This window comes from Equus quagga, unplaced genomic scaffold (genome assembly GCF_021613505.1).
Source record: "Equus quagga isolate Etosha38 unplaced genomic scaffold, UCLA_HA_Equagga_1.0 151287_RagTag, whole genome shotgun sequence".
NCBI lineage: Eukaryota > Metazoa > Chordata > Mammalia > Perissodactyla > Equidae > Equus > Equus quagga.
Genome location: NW_025796878.1, coordinates 5,718 through 18,973, shown reverse-complemented (window position 1 = coordinate 18,973; position 13,256 = coordinate 5,718). Strand labels below are relative to the sequence as shown.

The window sequence follows — 13,256 nt, the reverse complement described above, 5'->3', positions numbered from 1 at the left end:
GACACACTGTGTGCTGCCTCCTGGAATGTCCCTTTCTCTTGCTCTGCCTCCATCCTGCCCCTGCTGGTGACCCAGGTGGAAGGGGACGTGTGGGGCAGGGCGTTGGTGAGTGACCTCCACCCCCAGTCTTCGCACTCCTAGAGCAGATCTGTCTCCACAGGGAGCAAGTCTCCAGATGTTGGGACACTACCCCAGGTCCCTCAGGCACCTCCAGGTTGGCCGGGCTTCCAGAGGGCTGGGGACGAGGAAGGAGCTCAGGGAGCATTGGGCAATCTCGTCCTTTCCCAGGGAGGAGGTACCTGGGCTTATTCACAGGGCGAGTCCCTTGCTCTCAGCCTGAGTCTGTCTCACTGAGTTCCTCTCGGTAGTGTGGACAACACTGGCTCGGAGCTTCAGAACTCTGCCCTTCTCTTCTTCTCTACCTTTCGTTAGGGATCCTGGGCTTTCCCCTTCTCTCTGGAAAGCCAGAGCCCCAGTGTTCCTTCCCAGGGAGGGAGTGCCCTCCAGTGCGCGGGAGAGTGAAGGCCAGAGGAGGCTGCAACTGGAGAAGGGCAGGGCCAGGGCCAAGTCTGGAAGGGAGGAACTGCCAGCCAATGAGGGGCGAGCCGCCTGCACCCTGACCTTTGAGTCTGGGACAGCACGGGACCCACAGGTACTTCTGGGGTGAGTGTGAGTGTGTTTCTTCTTGAGAAGCCCTCTCCCATCAGAGGGACAGGATTCTGCCAGGTGGGGTGTTAAGATCAGGAAATGTCCTAGGCCCCAGACCTGGGGCACTCCCAGTCCTGTACTCCCTCAGCTCACCCTGTCCCCCCCTGGGAAGGAGTTCTCTGTACTAGACCCATCCATGTGCCTTTGGATTTCTTGGTCCTGGTATTCCTGGATCTTGCAGTCTCCTCTTTAAGAGTGGGGATCAGCGATCCTACATTGCAGGGTTAGTGTGAGGATTAAATAAGACTGAATGTGCCAATGTCCACACAGGCCTTGCACATAGTAGGCACTCAATGAAATCAAGTTGCCCAGGGAAAGAGGATGAGGGTGTTTCCCCATCCGATGACCACCTGAGATGTGCTGGGGACCAGAGAAGCCTGGCCAGGTGCTGGCCTCCAGGAGACCCACAGTGTGGCAGGGAGCCAGACAGGGGTGCTGTGCAGTAAGATGGCTGTCCCATTTGAAGAGTGATCACAGGTGGGTTAACTGTCAGCCTCTCTTCCAGGGCTGTCTCTACACTCTCCCTGTCGGTGTCCTGGGACCACGTGAGGATGCTGCTGTGGCTCCGTGTCTTTTCCGTTCTGGGTCTCGGGGTCTGGGGTAAGTTTTCCTTCTTAGATCAGAGAGTAACTGAGAAGGATCATCCTAAAGTCTCATAATAGGAATTCTTTAAATGCTTGCTCTCTCTCAGGGACAAAGAATAGCTTTGCATTTAGAACTTAGGACTGCGAGTCCATAGACTCGAGTTCAAATCCTTGCCTCACCTCCAGCAAAGATTTCAAACAAGTTATTCAACTCTTTCACCCCTAATTTTCCCACATGACAATTCAGACAAAGTTATGATCTCCCAAGCTTGTTGTGAGGGTTAAATGCAATAATGCACATGAAGGACTTTGCATTTGGGCAATGAGAATAATGATCTTATTTGTATTATTATCATGTCAACCAGAGTCAGCCTATGACTGGGGTTTGTGCTTGTCACTAAGAAAAAGTTCCTTGGGGGTAGGATGTCATCCCCATGGTCCCTCCCACAGGAGCGTGGGCATAGCAAGTGCCCCCCAAATCTATCCCCTCCAGAACAACTGACTTGATTTGCGCAAGTTGTTCTGATCCCTTCTGCACATAGTCTCGCCCGTAGCTTCCATTAGGTAAATCCACACGAGAGAGGATGTGGTGGTTGAAGTGTCTGGATGCATTTCCAGGTTGGCTGTTTTTTTTTTTTTTTGCCAATTGTGTGTATAGATACAGCTGATGAGTAAAGGACAATCAATATTTCCGACTCCCTACCCTTGGCTATTTGACTGTATTCCTGGGGGATAACTTGGAGTTGGTGTTGGAGAAAACCACGCCACGTGCTGCTATTGGAGGTGGTCCTCTGGTCAGCCTGGAGGTCAGCCTCCTGAGAGGGCTTGGGGATCTGGGAAGGCAGACGGGTTGTGGAGAGTAGGTGGCCACTTCTGTCCTGAGCCTGTGCCCCTGAGATGGCTCATTCTAGGGCTCTCTGAGGATTGATGCCGAGTGGAATATTCCTTTGCAGGTGATTCCCCCTGGGATGCAACACGAGCTAAACGCATGTCAGAGGGGCTTCGGTACCTGTTTGGCAACATCACCCAGCTCATTGAAAAAGGCAAACTCGGTGTCAATGGTGAGGAGGCCTGAAGACTGGCTGGAGTTTCTCATGTGATCAGAAGTGTTGCTCAGATCTGACAGCCACTTGTGGCTGGGATGGGGGCAGATGGGGCTGAGATGCAGAGAGGTGCACTGGCAAACCACCTGCACAGATGGCCATGGGCCTTGGGGGCTGGAGGTGGTGCTGGGAGGGATCCGAAACCCAGGAAAGGGAGAGGTAGCCTCTGCACTCACAGGTCCCCCAACCTGGGGGCGAGTAGAAGTGAAATGAGGATGTGGAAGTGAGAAGAGGAGGGCTGCCCCCTGGCTGAAGACCTCTTCCTAGGGCTCTCTCACCACCATGGGGCAGACACAGTCTAGAAGGCTTGTATGGCCCAGGGGCCTAATGCGGCAGCAATGGGACAAGATGCACTCCCCTGTGATTCTGCTACAGATGTCTCCACTGTGGTCTCTCGCAAGGAGTGGGGGGCGGAAGCTGTTGGCTGTGGCACACACCTGACCTCTCCAGTGAATTTTCTTGTCATGCACCACGTCCCTGGACTGGAGTGTCACAACCAGACTGTCTGTAGTCAGAGGCTGCGGGAACTGCAGGCCCATCATGTGCACAACAACAGCTGGTGTGACGTGGCCTACAAGTAAGAGGCTGGGCTGGAGGCACGTGGAAGCACGTGGTCAAAGCTTCTCCTTAGGGTGTTTCTCTCATTCCTTCTTATCACTGTTTTCCTCATTTTCCAGTTGAGGTTATATGGGGTTTGTAGTGAATAAAACAGTAAAAAACTCTTTAAAATTCCAAATCCTTTGGAATTTTTATGAGGTCCTTGACTCTGAGATCTCCTAAAAGGAAGCAAGGAAGGTTAAGTAATAACCATACTTTCTGCTTGCCTCTCCCCTGCCACACAGCACATGGCAGGTTACCAATGACTTCCATGCGCATGAGTGCGTTTGCTCCACCGACGATGTGTGAGGTTGTAGGGCAGGCGTTACTGTCCCCATGCTGTGGGCGATGGGACCAAGCTCAAAACTGGTTCTTTGCCCATCGCCTGTCCCACTACACTGCACGAAGGCGCTTTCACCTGGGTGAGGCATCTCATACCCCAGAGGTCACTCTCGTAGACCATTTTGGTGCCTAGGACCACATACCCTTGGCCCATCTCTGACTTCTGCTAGGGTGGATAGCTCCTGTGCATGGTGATGGCTTTCTGCCACAAGTCCCCACTGCATCTCTCTCTTTTCTGCTTCAGGCTTTCATTCAACACTCTGAGAGTGAAGGGGAGTTAATGCCCCCCGGGGAGCAGGAGTTGTATATAACTTCCTTAGACCGAAGTCCTTCTAAGGGGCAATTCTAAGGTGCATACACACAGTTACTTGGAAGGTCATGTGTCGGCAGAGGGACTGAGACCCAGGTGGCCATGGTGAAGCCAGCTCAGTTCCACCCACTTTGTTCCAATCACTCTCCTTGTTCCCTCACTCTGACTTCAAGGGATCCCTTCCTGAATAAACTTTGGGCATCCGTGTCCTTGTCTGAGGCTCTCCTTCCTGGGAAGTCTATGTAAGACAGTCACCCTGGCAGGGAGAAACCACATGAACAGGCTGTGTGGAGATTACACGGGCAGTATGCATTTTGGAGGAAGGAGGAGGCCATGTTTGAGGAAATGTAGAAGCTGAGAAGAAGCTTACATTGTGTGGTTGGGTTTGTGTTAGTTACTGTGGAGGCTCCAGGACCTCTTCTCCTTCTGAGTGTGCAGGATGACTTATATAAAACCCTGGCATTTGAACAAGGGAGGGAGGTGGGGAGCATAGGGGTGGGTCCTTCTGAATTCTCAGGATGAGTATAAGTGACTTGGTCTTTCCGTCATCTGGGATGAGTCCATGCCAATTCTCTTTAGGGAATGTGGCTGGAGCCCTTCTCCCTTTGGAGGCTGGGTAAGTGGTTCCTCTTGCAGGGATATGCCATGTGCCAGCCACTAAACCTGTATTACCCTGCCCCACAGCTTCCTGGTTGGGGACGATGGCAGAGTGTATGAAGGTATTGGCTGGGACATCCAAGGCATGCACACCCAGGGCTACAACAACATCTCCCTGGGCTTTGCCTTCTTCGGCACCAAGGAAGGTAATGGTCATCTCAGCTGTCCGTTCTCGGAAGAGTTATCTACTTCTTTGTCTCCAGACTGTCTCCCCACCCTTCTCATACTTCCCTGATGATCCACTCTCTCCTGGAATTCTCCTCTCCCCTGACTTCCATGAATGGCGTTAGTGGTCCTCCTCCTACTGCTCTGGGATCCCTCTGTGGCATCTGTAGCAGAATCCTTTTCCTCTGGCCATCTCACAGTGCAGGTGCTAGCCAGTCTTCTCCCCACAGCCTTATTCTCCTCCCACTCTCATCTTGGAAGGATCACTTCAGCTCTCACTTTTGTGTCAACGACTATCACATATTCCTCTCTAGCTCTATCACTTCTGTAGCGCCAGGCTGTGCTTTCTTATTTCCTGAAAGGAGCCTCTCCTTCCATCTTTCTCACTCCAAGATTTTCTATGCAATTATTAAAAACCACTTGAGGGCTCTGATCCCTGAGTCCCTTCCGCTTTCTTCTAGTCTCATTGTGGCCCCACTCCACCCTCATCCTACATACATACTCCAGGACCATCCATTGACTTTCTGCACCCTTGACTGGTAACAAAGCTCTTGCACATCTAGTTTCTCATTGTCCCCTCACAATACCCTTTGAGATGGTCCAGAGAAATTTCATGGTCACTAAGACACAAAGGTACAGCCTGAGTTTCAGAGAGGTGGGTGACCCAGGTGACACAGCTGTAAGGAGAGGAATCAGAGCATGAGCCTATATCTTCCATTTCCATCTCCAGGGTGGTTTCCAGGACACCAAAAGACTCTTTGTGTTCAGCTTGGTTTGTTTTCATGACCACTCTTTGCCTCCTGGGCATCACCTTGTTAGCTGTGGAACCTTGAGCATGTTATTTCCTAGAGCCTCAAGTTGCTCTTTGTGAGCGATGGGGTTAACAACAGAATCTACCTCAGAGGGTTGTGGTGTAGATTAAAGAAGTTAATGCAGGTAAAGAGACCAGCATGTGCCTGGAAGGGCCTCTACTGATGGGAAACCCTGACCCGGTCAGGTGGGTGCCCTTGAGCATGACACCGCCTTCCAGCTGTTCCACAGAGACAGAGAGAAAGAGGATGAATGAGATCTTGGTGGGTCATTGGGAAAAGTCTTCGTCTTGGGCCACCGAGTCTCTGTCTAAGTGGGTCCTTGACTCTCAGGCTTTCCGACCTGGGGGATGAGCCTATTCCCCTGCAACAGCTATGCAGGGGTTGGCAAGGCATCCCATCCTTTCCCACAGCCCCCTGAAACTCAGGCCAGACCAAGGTTTCCCACAGATCACCTTTTTCCAGGCCATAGTCCCAGCCCTGCTGCCCTGTCAGCCATGGAAGGCCTGATCTCCTCTGCTGTCCGGAAGGGCCACCTGTCATCTCTGTATGTTCAGCCACTTCTTGTGAAAGGTGAGGACTGCCTGGCCCCTCTGCAGAAGGCAAGTCCAAAGAAAGGTAAGGCCTTCAGGCCCGCTGGGCCTCCCTCCAGAGTCCCCGCCACCATGGGAGTGACCCTTCCAGTCAGGCTACAATTGGATTCATTTTGACAGGCAAATGGTCACCTAGCTCTCTGAAACTTTAGGACTGGCAAACCTTGAGTGGGACCTTTCAGGTCATGTCTTTATCCTTCATATTCCTAGAATGATAGAGCCATGCACTATCTCTGGTGTAATATATGTGCACTCACTTCTTCAATCATTCAACAATCATCTACTGAGCACCTGCTAGTCACTGAGGATATTCCAAGGAAGGAAAGGCACGGGAACAGTGGCCCCATGGAGTTTCAATCTAGAGGGAGAGAAGGACAATAAAGAAATAAACAAGTGAAATATTTGGTATGTTTTATAGTGAAAAGTGCTGTGGAGGAAAAAAGAACCATGGAGAGGGATGGGATATACGAACACACAAGCACAAACGCACATCTTTCTGAACACAAAAACTAGAACAATGCGGATAGACTGACGTGCTTAAGTCACTGCTTACACTGAATTCAGAGGAAGATTTTAACATAATTTAGGTAATAAAAAGCAGATAAAAGGTAGATTTTGGGTTTAACACGCAGGAACATCAAAATCAGTATAGTTAATGAGCACTTACAGCCTTTTCTGGGGCTTAATAAAGTTGTAAAGAAAATTAACTCTATTATATTAAAGCTCTGAGTAAACTTGATCTCTGCCTTTGGATTGGTGCCATCTTGCAATATTAATAACTGCTTACTTTGAAAGAGAATTTTGTGGACTATAAGTAACTTTCAAAGACATGTCTTCAGATGAAAATTCAGCTGATTTCTCCAAAAGGCTCTGTTCCACTTGTACACACACACACACACACACATATGCACGCATGCACACACACACACACACACACACACACACGAGACAATCCTGCAGATAAATAAGCACACCATGCTCTTGGAATAAATCATCCATGTCCCCTCAGGATCAACATTCCCACTGTCCTCTCGGTTCTATTTTTTGGGTTATAACCCACAGGTGTATGGTTCCTGCCTCTTGAGTCCAATCCCTCTATGCAGACTTACGCTGTTCCCAGGTGGGCTGTTCTGAGAGCTGCTGGGATCTCTCGAATTCCACAGTCAGGGTCAGGTCAGGATGCCCAGAGGGTGGTGAGGATGTTCAGTAGTAAGGTGGTGACAAGGTGGGCAAAATGAATCCTCACGTCCATGTTTTCCTGCCCCACCACAGCTTGCCCCTACATTGTCCCTCGGTCTGATTGGGAGGCCAGGGAGACCCACTGCCCCAAGATGAACCTCCCGGCTAAGTACGTCATCATCATCCACACCTCTGGGAGAGTCTGCAACATGTCTGATGAGTGCCGCCTGCTGGTCCAAGATATCCAGTCCCTCTTGATGGACAGATTCAACTCCTGCGACATTGGGTATAAGTAAGTCAACCTGAGGACATGAGGGCTTCTTTTCCATTGCGGGCAGACCCTGAACCTCTGAAAAGGAGGGGAAAGGGAACTAACATTTACTGAGTGCTCACCATACGAGAGGTGCTCCATATATAACCACGTTGATTTCTCACACAACCCTGGGTGGGTCCTAGTTAGGATATAGCTAAAGGAGTGGTCATTCCCCTCGAGCATGTTCTCCAATCGTGTGTCCTTTTTAAAGGTCATATATTGACATGATGGAGGCCAAGGCTCTGCTGAAAAGATATTAGAGGAAGTTGTATGCATGCAAGACTGTGAAACCTGTAGAAAGGATAATCTAAAGGTTGTGCCTTTTTCCTGTAATAGCCTCCCACTACTCAGTGGCTCAGGCTCTGCCCCTCAGTTTGGCCACAACCTGAAGTGTGTCTCCTTGGTGCTAGACTGTTCCTCTGCATCTGGGAGCTCTCAACCTTCTTGGGAGAATATCTTTCCTGTTTCAAGGCAGGGGAGAGACCAGATAATACCTTTTTATTTCTCTAATGCGAAGGCCTGTAATTCTTTAATAGAGAAGGCACTAACCTAATGGGAGAGTAGAAACTTCTTGAAAGATGCTCTCAGAGCTTGTGGATAAGATGTCTGGGATTGGATGCCATCTAACGTACAGAAACAGTCACACTGAATTTTAAGTGTTAGGATGGGCCACCACTGGCCCAGATGGCATATTGGTGCACAACAATCAAAGGAGCCCTTTCCTAGGGCTCTTCACGGCTTAGCTGGTGCAGCTGGACTTTAGTCCCTACTTGCCCCAAAGCCAGGCTCCTCTCTGCAGGGTGCAACCACCAACCTGTGCGCAGAGACCCTGCCTTAGATGGATTTACCATTACTTGGCATATCTTCTGGGCTGACTGCCTCTCCTCTCTCTGTTCCCATTTTAGTAACAACCCTTTGAAGATAGGAGAAAACTTTTTCTCTAGGATCTATCATCTATTGGAGCCTACCACATGCTTTGCTAGGTCCTGCTATGCAGAATTTTTGCAGAATTGCTCTTTTCAATTAGAGTGGATACCTGAGAATTGACTATAAATTTGGAAATCCTACACTGGAAAATGATATAGGCTGAGGGAGGTCCTTTCCCTTTTCCCATTCAGGTTTCAGAGGGCAGTTTCCTGTCCCTTGGCTTTGGCCTTTTGTTGTGTCCCCTGTATCATAACTCAGTGACCATGCTGTTTGCTTACCTTGAGATGGTCTGCAGTCAGGAGGAAACACCCACTTGGTATAAATTAACCCACTGAGAACATGATTGAGTGCCTGCTCTGTGTGGACATTAGGCTCTGCTCTGGGGACGCCATCAGGTGTTGCTCAGATATGGTCCTTACCTTCTGGGCTAATAGTCTGGTGAAAGAGAAAGATAATTACACAAATAAATCCTAATAGAGTACATTAGGGGTTATGATAGAGGATGCACAGGGTGTAAACAGGAAGCGTTTGAAACACTCAGGTTTCTGAGGGAATGGATGTGAAGGAAGCGCTAGGGCAGGGAGTAACACATTAGCTGGGACCTTAGGGATGAGTGGGAGCTGGTCAGAGGACAGAGGAGTGTTTCAGGCAGAGGGAAAGGACCTCTGTGGAAAGGCCTGGATGCAGAACTGAGAATGGTGGCTTTGAGGAGCTGAGAGAATTTTATCATGATAAAAATAGATGCCAAAGAGGGGTATGGTGAGAGGTGAGGCTAGGGAGGAAAACAGGGGCCTTATCATCAAAGATCCTGTCACTTAAGCTGGAGGGTTTGGACTCTGTTACAAGGGCTGAAAGCAGCAGGGTTTGATATAAGATTTGTATTAGAAGGCCACTCACAACTTCAGGAATGGAGAGGAAAAGGGCAAAACTGGTGGTGGGGAGATCAATCTGAGGACTGTGCAGCAATCCAAGCAAGACAGGTGGTGATACGGCTGGGGGCTGGCAGCTGCCGTGGAGAGGAGCGGAGGAATCTAAGAGGTCAAAGGATGTTGGTGGTTCATGAAGAGGGTGCAGGGGTCGATGCGGGAGAGTGGTTGGGAGAAGCAGTGGGTGAAGCCGGTGGTTGATGCCTGTATTTCTGGCTGGGGCTGATTAGAGGATGGGTGGTGGTGCCTTTCACCAAGATGGGGGTCCCAGAAGGCAGAACAGGTGGGGAAAAAGGTGGGTCCAGATATGGACAAGTGGACTTTCCTGAGTGGCAACTGAAGCAAAGGCAGCGGATGGGTTAGTCCTGGGAGAACGTGTCGAGTGAGAAGGGGAGAGGGCTTAGGGCAGCATCCTGAGGAACCCCACATGTACAGGAAAGGGCACAGGAAGACGAGGTGCAGAGAAGTCTGAGGCGCAGAAGCCAGAGAAGAAGACAGCTGGGAAAGTACAGTGGATGGGAGCTGAGGGGAGAGAATGCTTGAGAAGCTGCAAGGGAGGGGTCTGCAGGGCACATGTAGAGGGATCAGGTAAGGCACCGTCAGAGAAGTGTGTTTTATACTTAGTCGTATGGAGGTCACAGGTCACCTTGGGGGAAGCAGTTCCATAGGTGAAGTGTGACAGGGCAGGTGGCAAACTGTCATCCTTTTTTCTTCATAGACTGAGAGCTACTGGGGGCAGCAGTGGTGTTGGAGCCAGATGGGCTCATGAGAGTGGATTGGTGGAGATTCAGGAATTTCGAGAACCAGTTGTTAAATCATTGGTAGCCCGTAATCAGCCATGCTGGGAGTTTTACACCAGAGAAATCAGCAAAGGCTACAAATCTGGGCTTCTTGCTCTTCCATCTCCCCCGTGTGAGCTGGTTTGCTAGCACACTACTGGCAAGGACTCTGTCTTTTTTACAATCCAGTGCTTAGAATTCAATAGCTAATCAACGTTTGATGAGTAAAGGCATGAATGAATGAAGGAAACAATCCCAGAGTATCTTTCTTTCATGCTGATCTCCATCTCCCCTTGCTGTCCTCTAGCTTCCTCGTGGGCCAGGATGGTGTCCTTTATGAAGGAGTGGGCTGGAATGTCCAAGGCTCCCACACTGCTGGCTACAATGACATTGCCCTGGGCATCGCCTTCATGGGCACCTTCTCAGGTAAGTGGATGCTTTGGGCAGTAGTGGTCATTGTACAGTCACACATCATTTAACCTCAGGGATACGTTCTGAGAAATGCATCGTTAGGCAATTTTGTCCTTGTGTGGACAGCATAGAGTGTACTTACACAAACCTAGATGATATAGCCTACTGCACACCTGGGCTATATGGTACTAATTTATGGGATCACTGTTGTATATGTGGTCCATTGTTGACCGAAATGTCATTATGTGGCTCATGACCATATGGTGTTTGAGGGAGAATATCTGACACGGAAGACAACGATATCAGACTCAGGCATCATTTTAGTGCTTGCAAATGCTGGATTTTCCCAGCTTAAAATTTGATGTAATAATTGTGTATATTATCTCAGGCTCTGCTCTTCTGATTCAGGAAGAACTTTGGTGCAGAGGAATCTGAAATCTTGACTTGGTTTTCTGTCTGTCCCTATAGAGTAGCTGGCAACAGTAGATATGCTATCTTGGTGGTTTGGGTGGGTCGGGGAGGGATCTAGGAGTGTGTCTTGTCCAGGGCAGGGTGCTCTGGAATCCTATAACTGACTGGCCAGCTGTGTTTTGCAGGTACCGCGCCCAATGCTGCAGCCCTGGAGGCAGCCCAGAACCTGATCCAGTGTGCAGTGGATGAGGGATATTTGGATCCCAACTACCTGCTGGTGGCACAGAGTGATCTTATCAAAACCTTGTCTCCTGGGCAGGCTTTGTACAACATCATCAGCTCCTGGCCTCATTTCAAACACTGAGGGAGCCCCTGTTCCTTCTGAGGCTGCTCCCTCTGCCACCCGGCTTCTAGCCGCCCATGCTTTCACCCTCCATCCTAGCTCAACTCCTCGTGTCCCCTCCCTGCCACTACCCCTCCTGTCTTGGGTTAGTATGGTCCTCTCCTGCTGGCATCCTCCAGCATCCTCCAAACCCCATAGCTGGGCATTCCCAGCCCTCTGAGTCTGGGTCCAGCCTTCCTCTCTCCTCATCTTCCTCTCCCCTGGGCACCCACCTCCTCAGCCAGGTGAGAATCTAGGCTGGTCCACGTTTGAATTCTCATTCCCTTTGCTCACACCCCTCTGCCTGGTGTGCCTTCCCCTGCTGTCTGCCCGGCAGCCCCCAACCTCACCCATGAGCCAGGTCAATACCCAGCCCCTCCTCTCTGCCCACATGCTGACTTGTCATATTTGGATGCAGCCCTGAGTTCAGGGCTCTATTTTTTATAGACGTGTCTGTTCTCGCCACTGGATTGTGAGGTCATCCGGTTTTATTCCTCTCTGTGTCTTCAGTTTTTCAGCAGTATCTAGAAGCCAGTAAGTGTGACAGATATTTGTTGAAGAAATGGATGACGAAATGAATAAGTGGATCAAGTCCCTTGCCAGTTTCCTCTGTCGTCCCCTCTCTGGGGATGCCTTCCTGGACAGTCCCCCATCCCACCAACATTTTCTCTGTTCCTGTTCCCTCCCAGTCCTGGGCCAGAGCTGGCTTTGGTTCCTTTTCTGGAATGTTTGCTGTGTCTCTAGAGTTCTGTGTCCCTGTCCTCTCTGAGCTTCTGAGGGCAGGGACGTTGCACTCCTCCAGGCCCATGTCCGGGCTGTGTTCACACAAGTCAATCCAGTGCCTGCTGCCTTCTCTTGCCTGCCAAGCCCTCTGGACGTTGGGCTGAGCGAGGACCCAGAGTCATGGGACTCTGCAGCCCTCCCTGCCCGGGCTCTTCAATCTCTTATTGGAAGCAGAAGATGTGTCCTTTGTTTTTTCTGGGTCTTGGTCTGGAAAAAGGGGTAGGAGAGACAGAGGAAAACTGATAGGATAAATAAAAGGAAAAAAATTGTGTATAAAGAGCCATAGATTTTGACCATGCTGTGGAAGATCTGTGTTTCTATTCTCCAGTCATGCTGTGATTCCTTATTGAAGGGATTTACTCACATGTTCCCTGAACACTGCTCCTCCATCGATTTCTTCCTGTCCACATGCTCCCCTCTAAAAGAGCAGAATTTTAAGCAGTATATGTATTTCTTGCTTTGCCTGCATGATAAGATGTCTCCTGTGGGCAGTGGCTAATGGTTTGGCCTGATGACCAAGGACTGGAAAGAGTAAGATTGGGCAATCGGTGTCCCACGTGAATGCTCATCAAAAGGTATTTGTTGCAGAGCAGAGTCTTAAAAATCAGGTAAATAAGATGATTTTAGTCTATTTCACTAAACACCTGGGTACTTGCTCAAGGGACTCATGCGGCAGAGATGAAGGCTATACCTGGGCTCAACAACAATGAATATCTATTCGCTAAACTCATCTGGCTACCAATTCTGTTGAATGTCAAACCTACCAGTGGCAGAGGCCAATGATGAGTTCCCAATTGAGGCTGTTACCTGGGAGGTCCAGCTACTGCCTGGCAATAGGCTGATTACCTTGTGGTAGGTTTAGCGGCCAGGACAGATACTTGATATGGATGTGCCACCTTGCACGCAATGCTTCTGGCAGCACCACCACCTGTGGACTTCTTGAACACCTTATTCACAATGATGGAGTCTCACACAGCATTGTTTCTGGCAAAGATAAACGCGTGACAGCAAAAAAGGCATGGTCGAAGATGGTAGCCCTAGAATAAATTTTGAATGTCCCCAAGCCCTCCCATAAAAAGACATAAAGCAACTAGGATAGCAAAACAAATGAAAACCCACAGGCAAAATAAACTCAGAGGAGTGACAAAGTCTCTTCACAAACCGCAAATACAAGCAGGTGGGGACAAACCACCAAGAGCCATAAGATCTATATGGTACGGGCACCTGTGTAGGAGGAAACAGAGGAAACAGCAGGGGGCCTGATGGATCTGAGAACC

The 13,256-nt window shown here is 49.8% G+C and overlaps 1 protein-coding gene across 4 annotated transcripts; it reads left to right on the top strand.

Annotated features, from left to right (window-relative positions):
• Positions 1 to 329: 329 nt before the first annotated feature.
• Positions 330 to 11,583, top strand: LOC124233028 (peptidoglycan recognition protein 4-like). 4 transcript variants are annotated; one of them, XM_046650021.1, is made up of 9 exons: positions 330 to 652; positions 1,214 to 1,308; positions 2,246 to 2,353; positions 2,771 to 2,972; positions 4,329 to 4,447; positions 5,741 to 5,893; positions 7,141 to 7,339; positions 10,300 to 10,418; positions 11,000 to 11,583. In XM_046650021.1, the coding sequence occupies exons 2-9, from the start codon at positions 1,260 to 1,262 to the stop codon at positions 11,176 to 11,178; spliced, it is 1,128 nt and encodes a 375-aa protein (XP_046505977.1). In that variant the 5' UTR covers positions 330 to 652; positions 1,214 to 1,259; the 3' UTR covers positions 11,179 to 11,583. The 4 variants fall into 4 exon arrangements, with proteins under 4 accessions (XP_046505977.1, XP_046505978.1, XP_046505976.1 ...); XM_046650022.1 differs by having other exon boundaries at positions 330 to 663; positions 5,741 to 5,848; XM_046650020.1 differs by having other exon boundaries at positions 330 to 663.
• Positions 11,584 to 13,256: the final 1,673 nt, after the last annotated feature.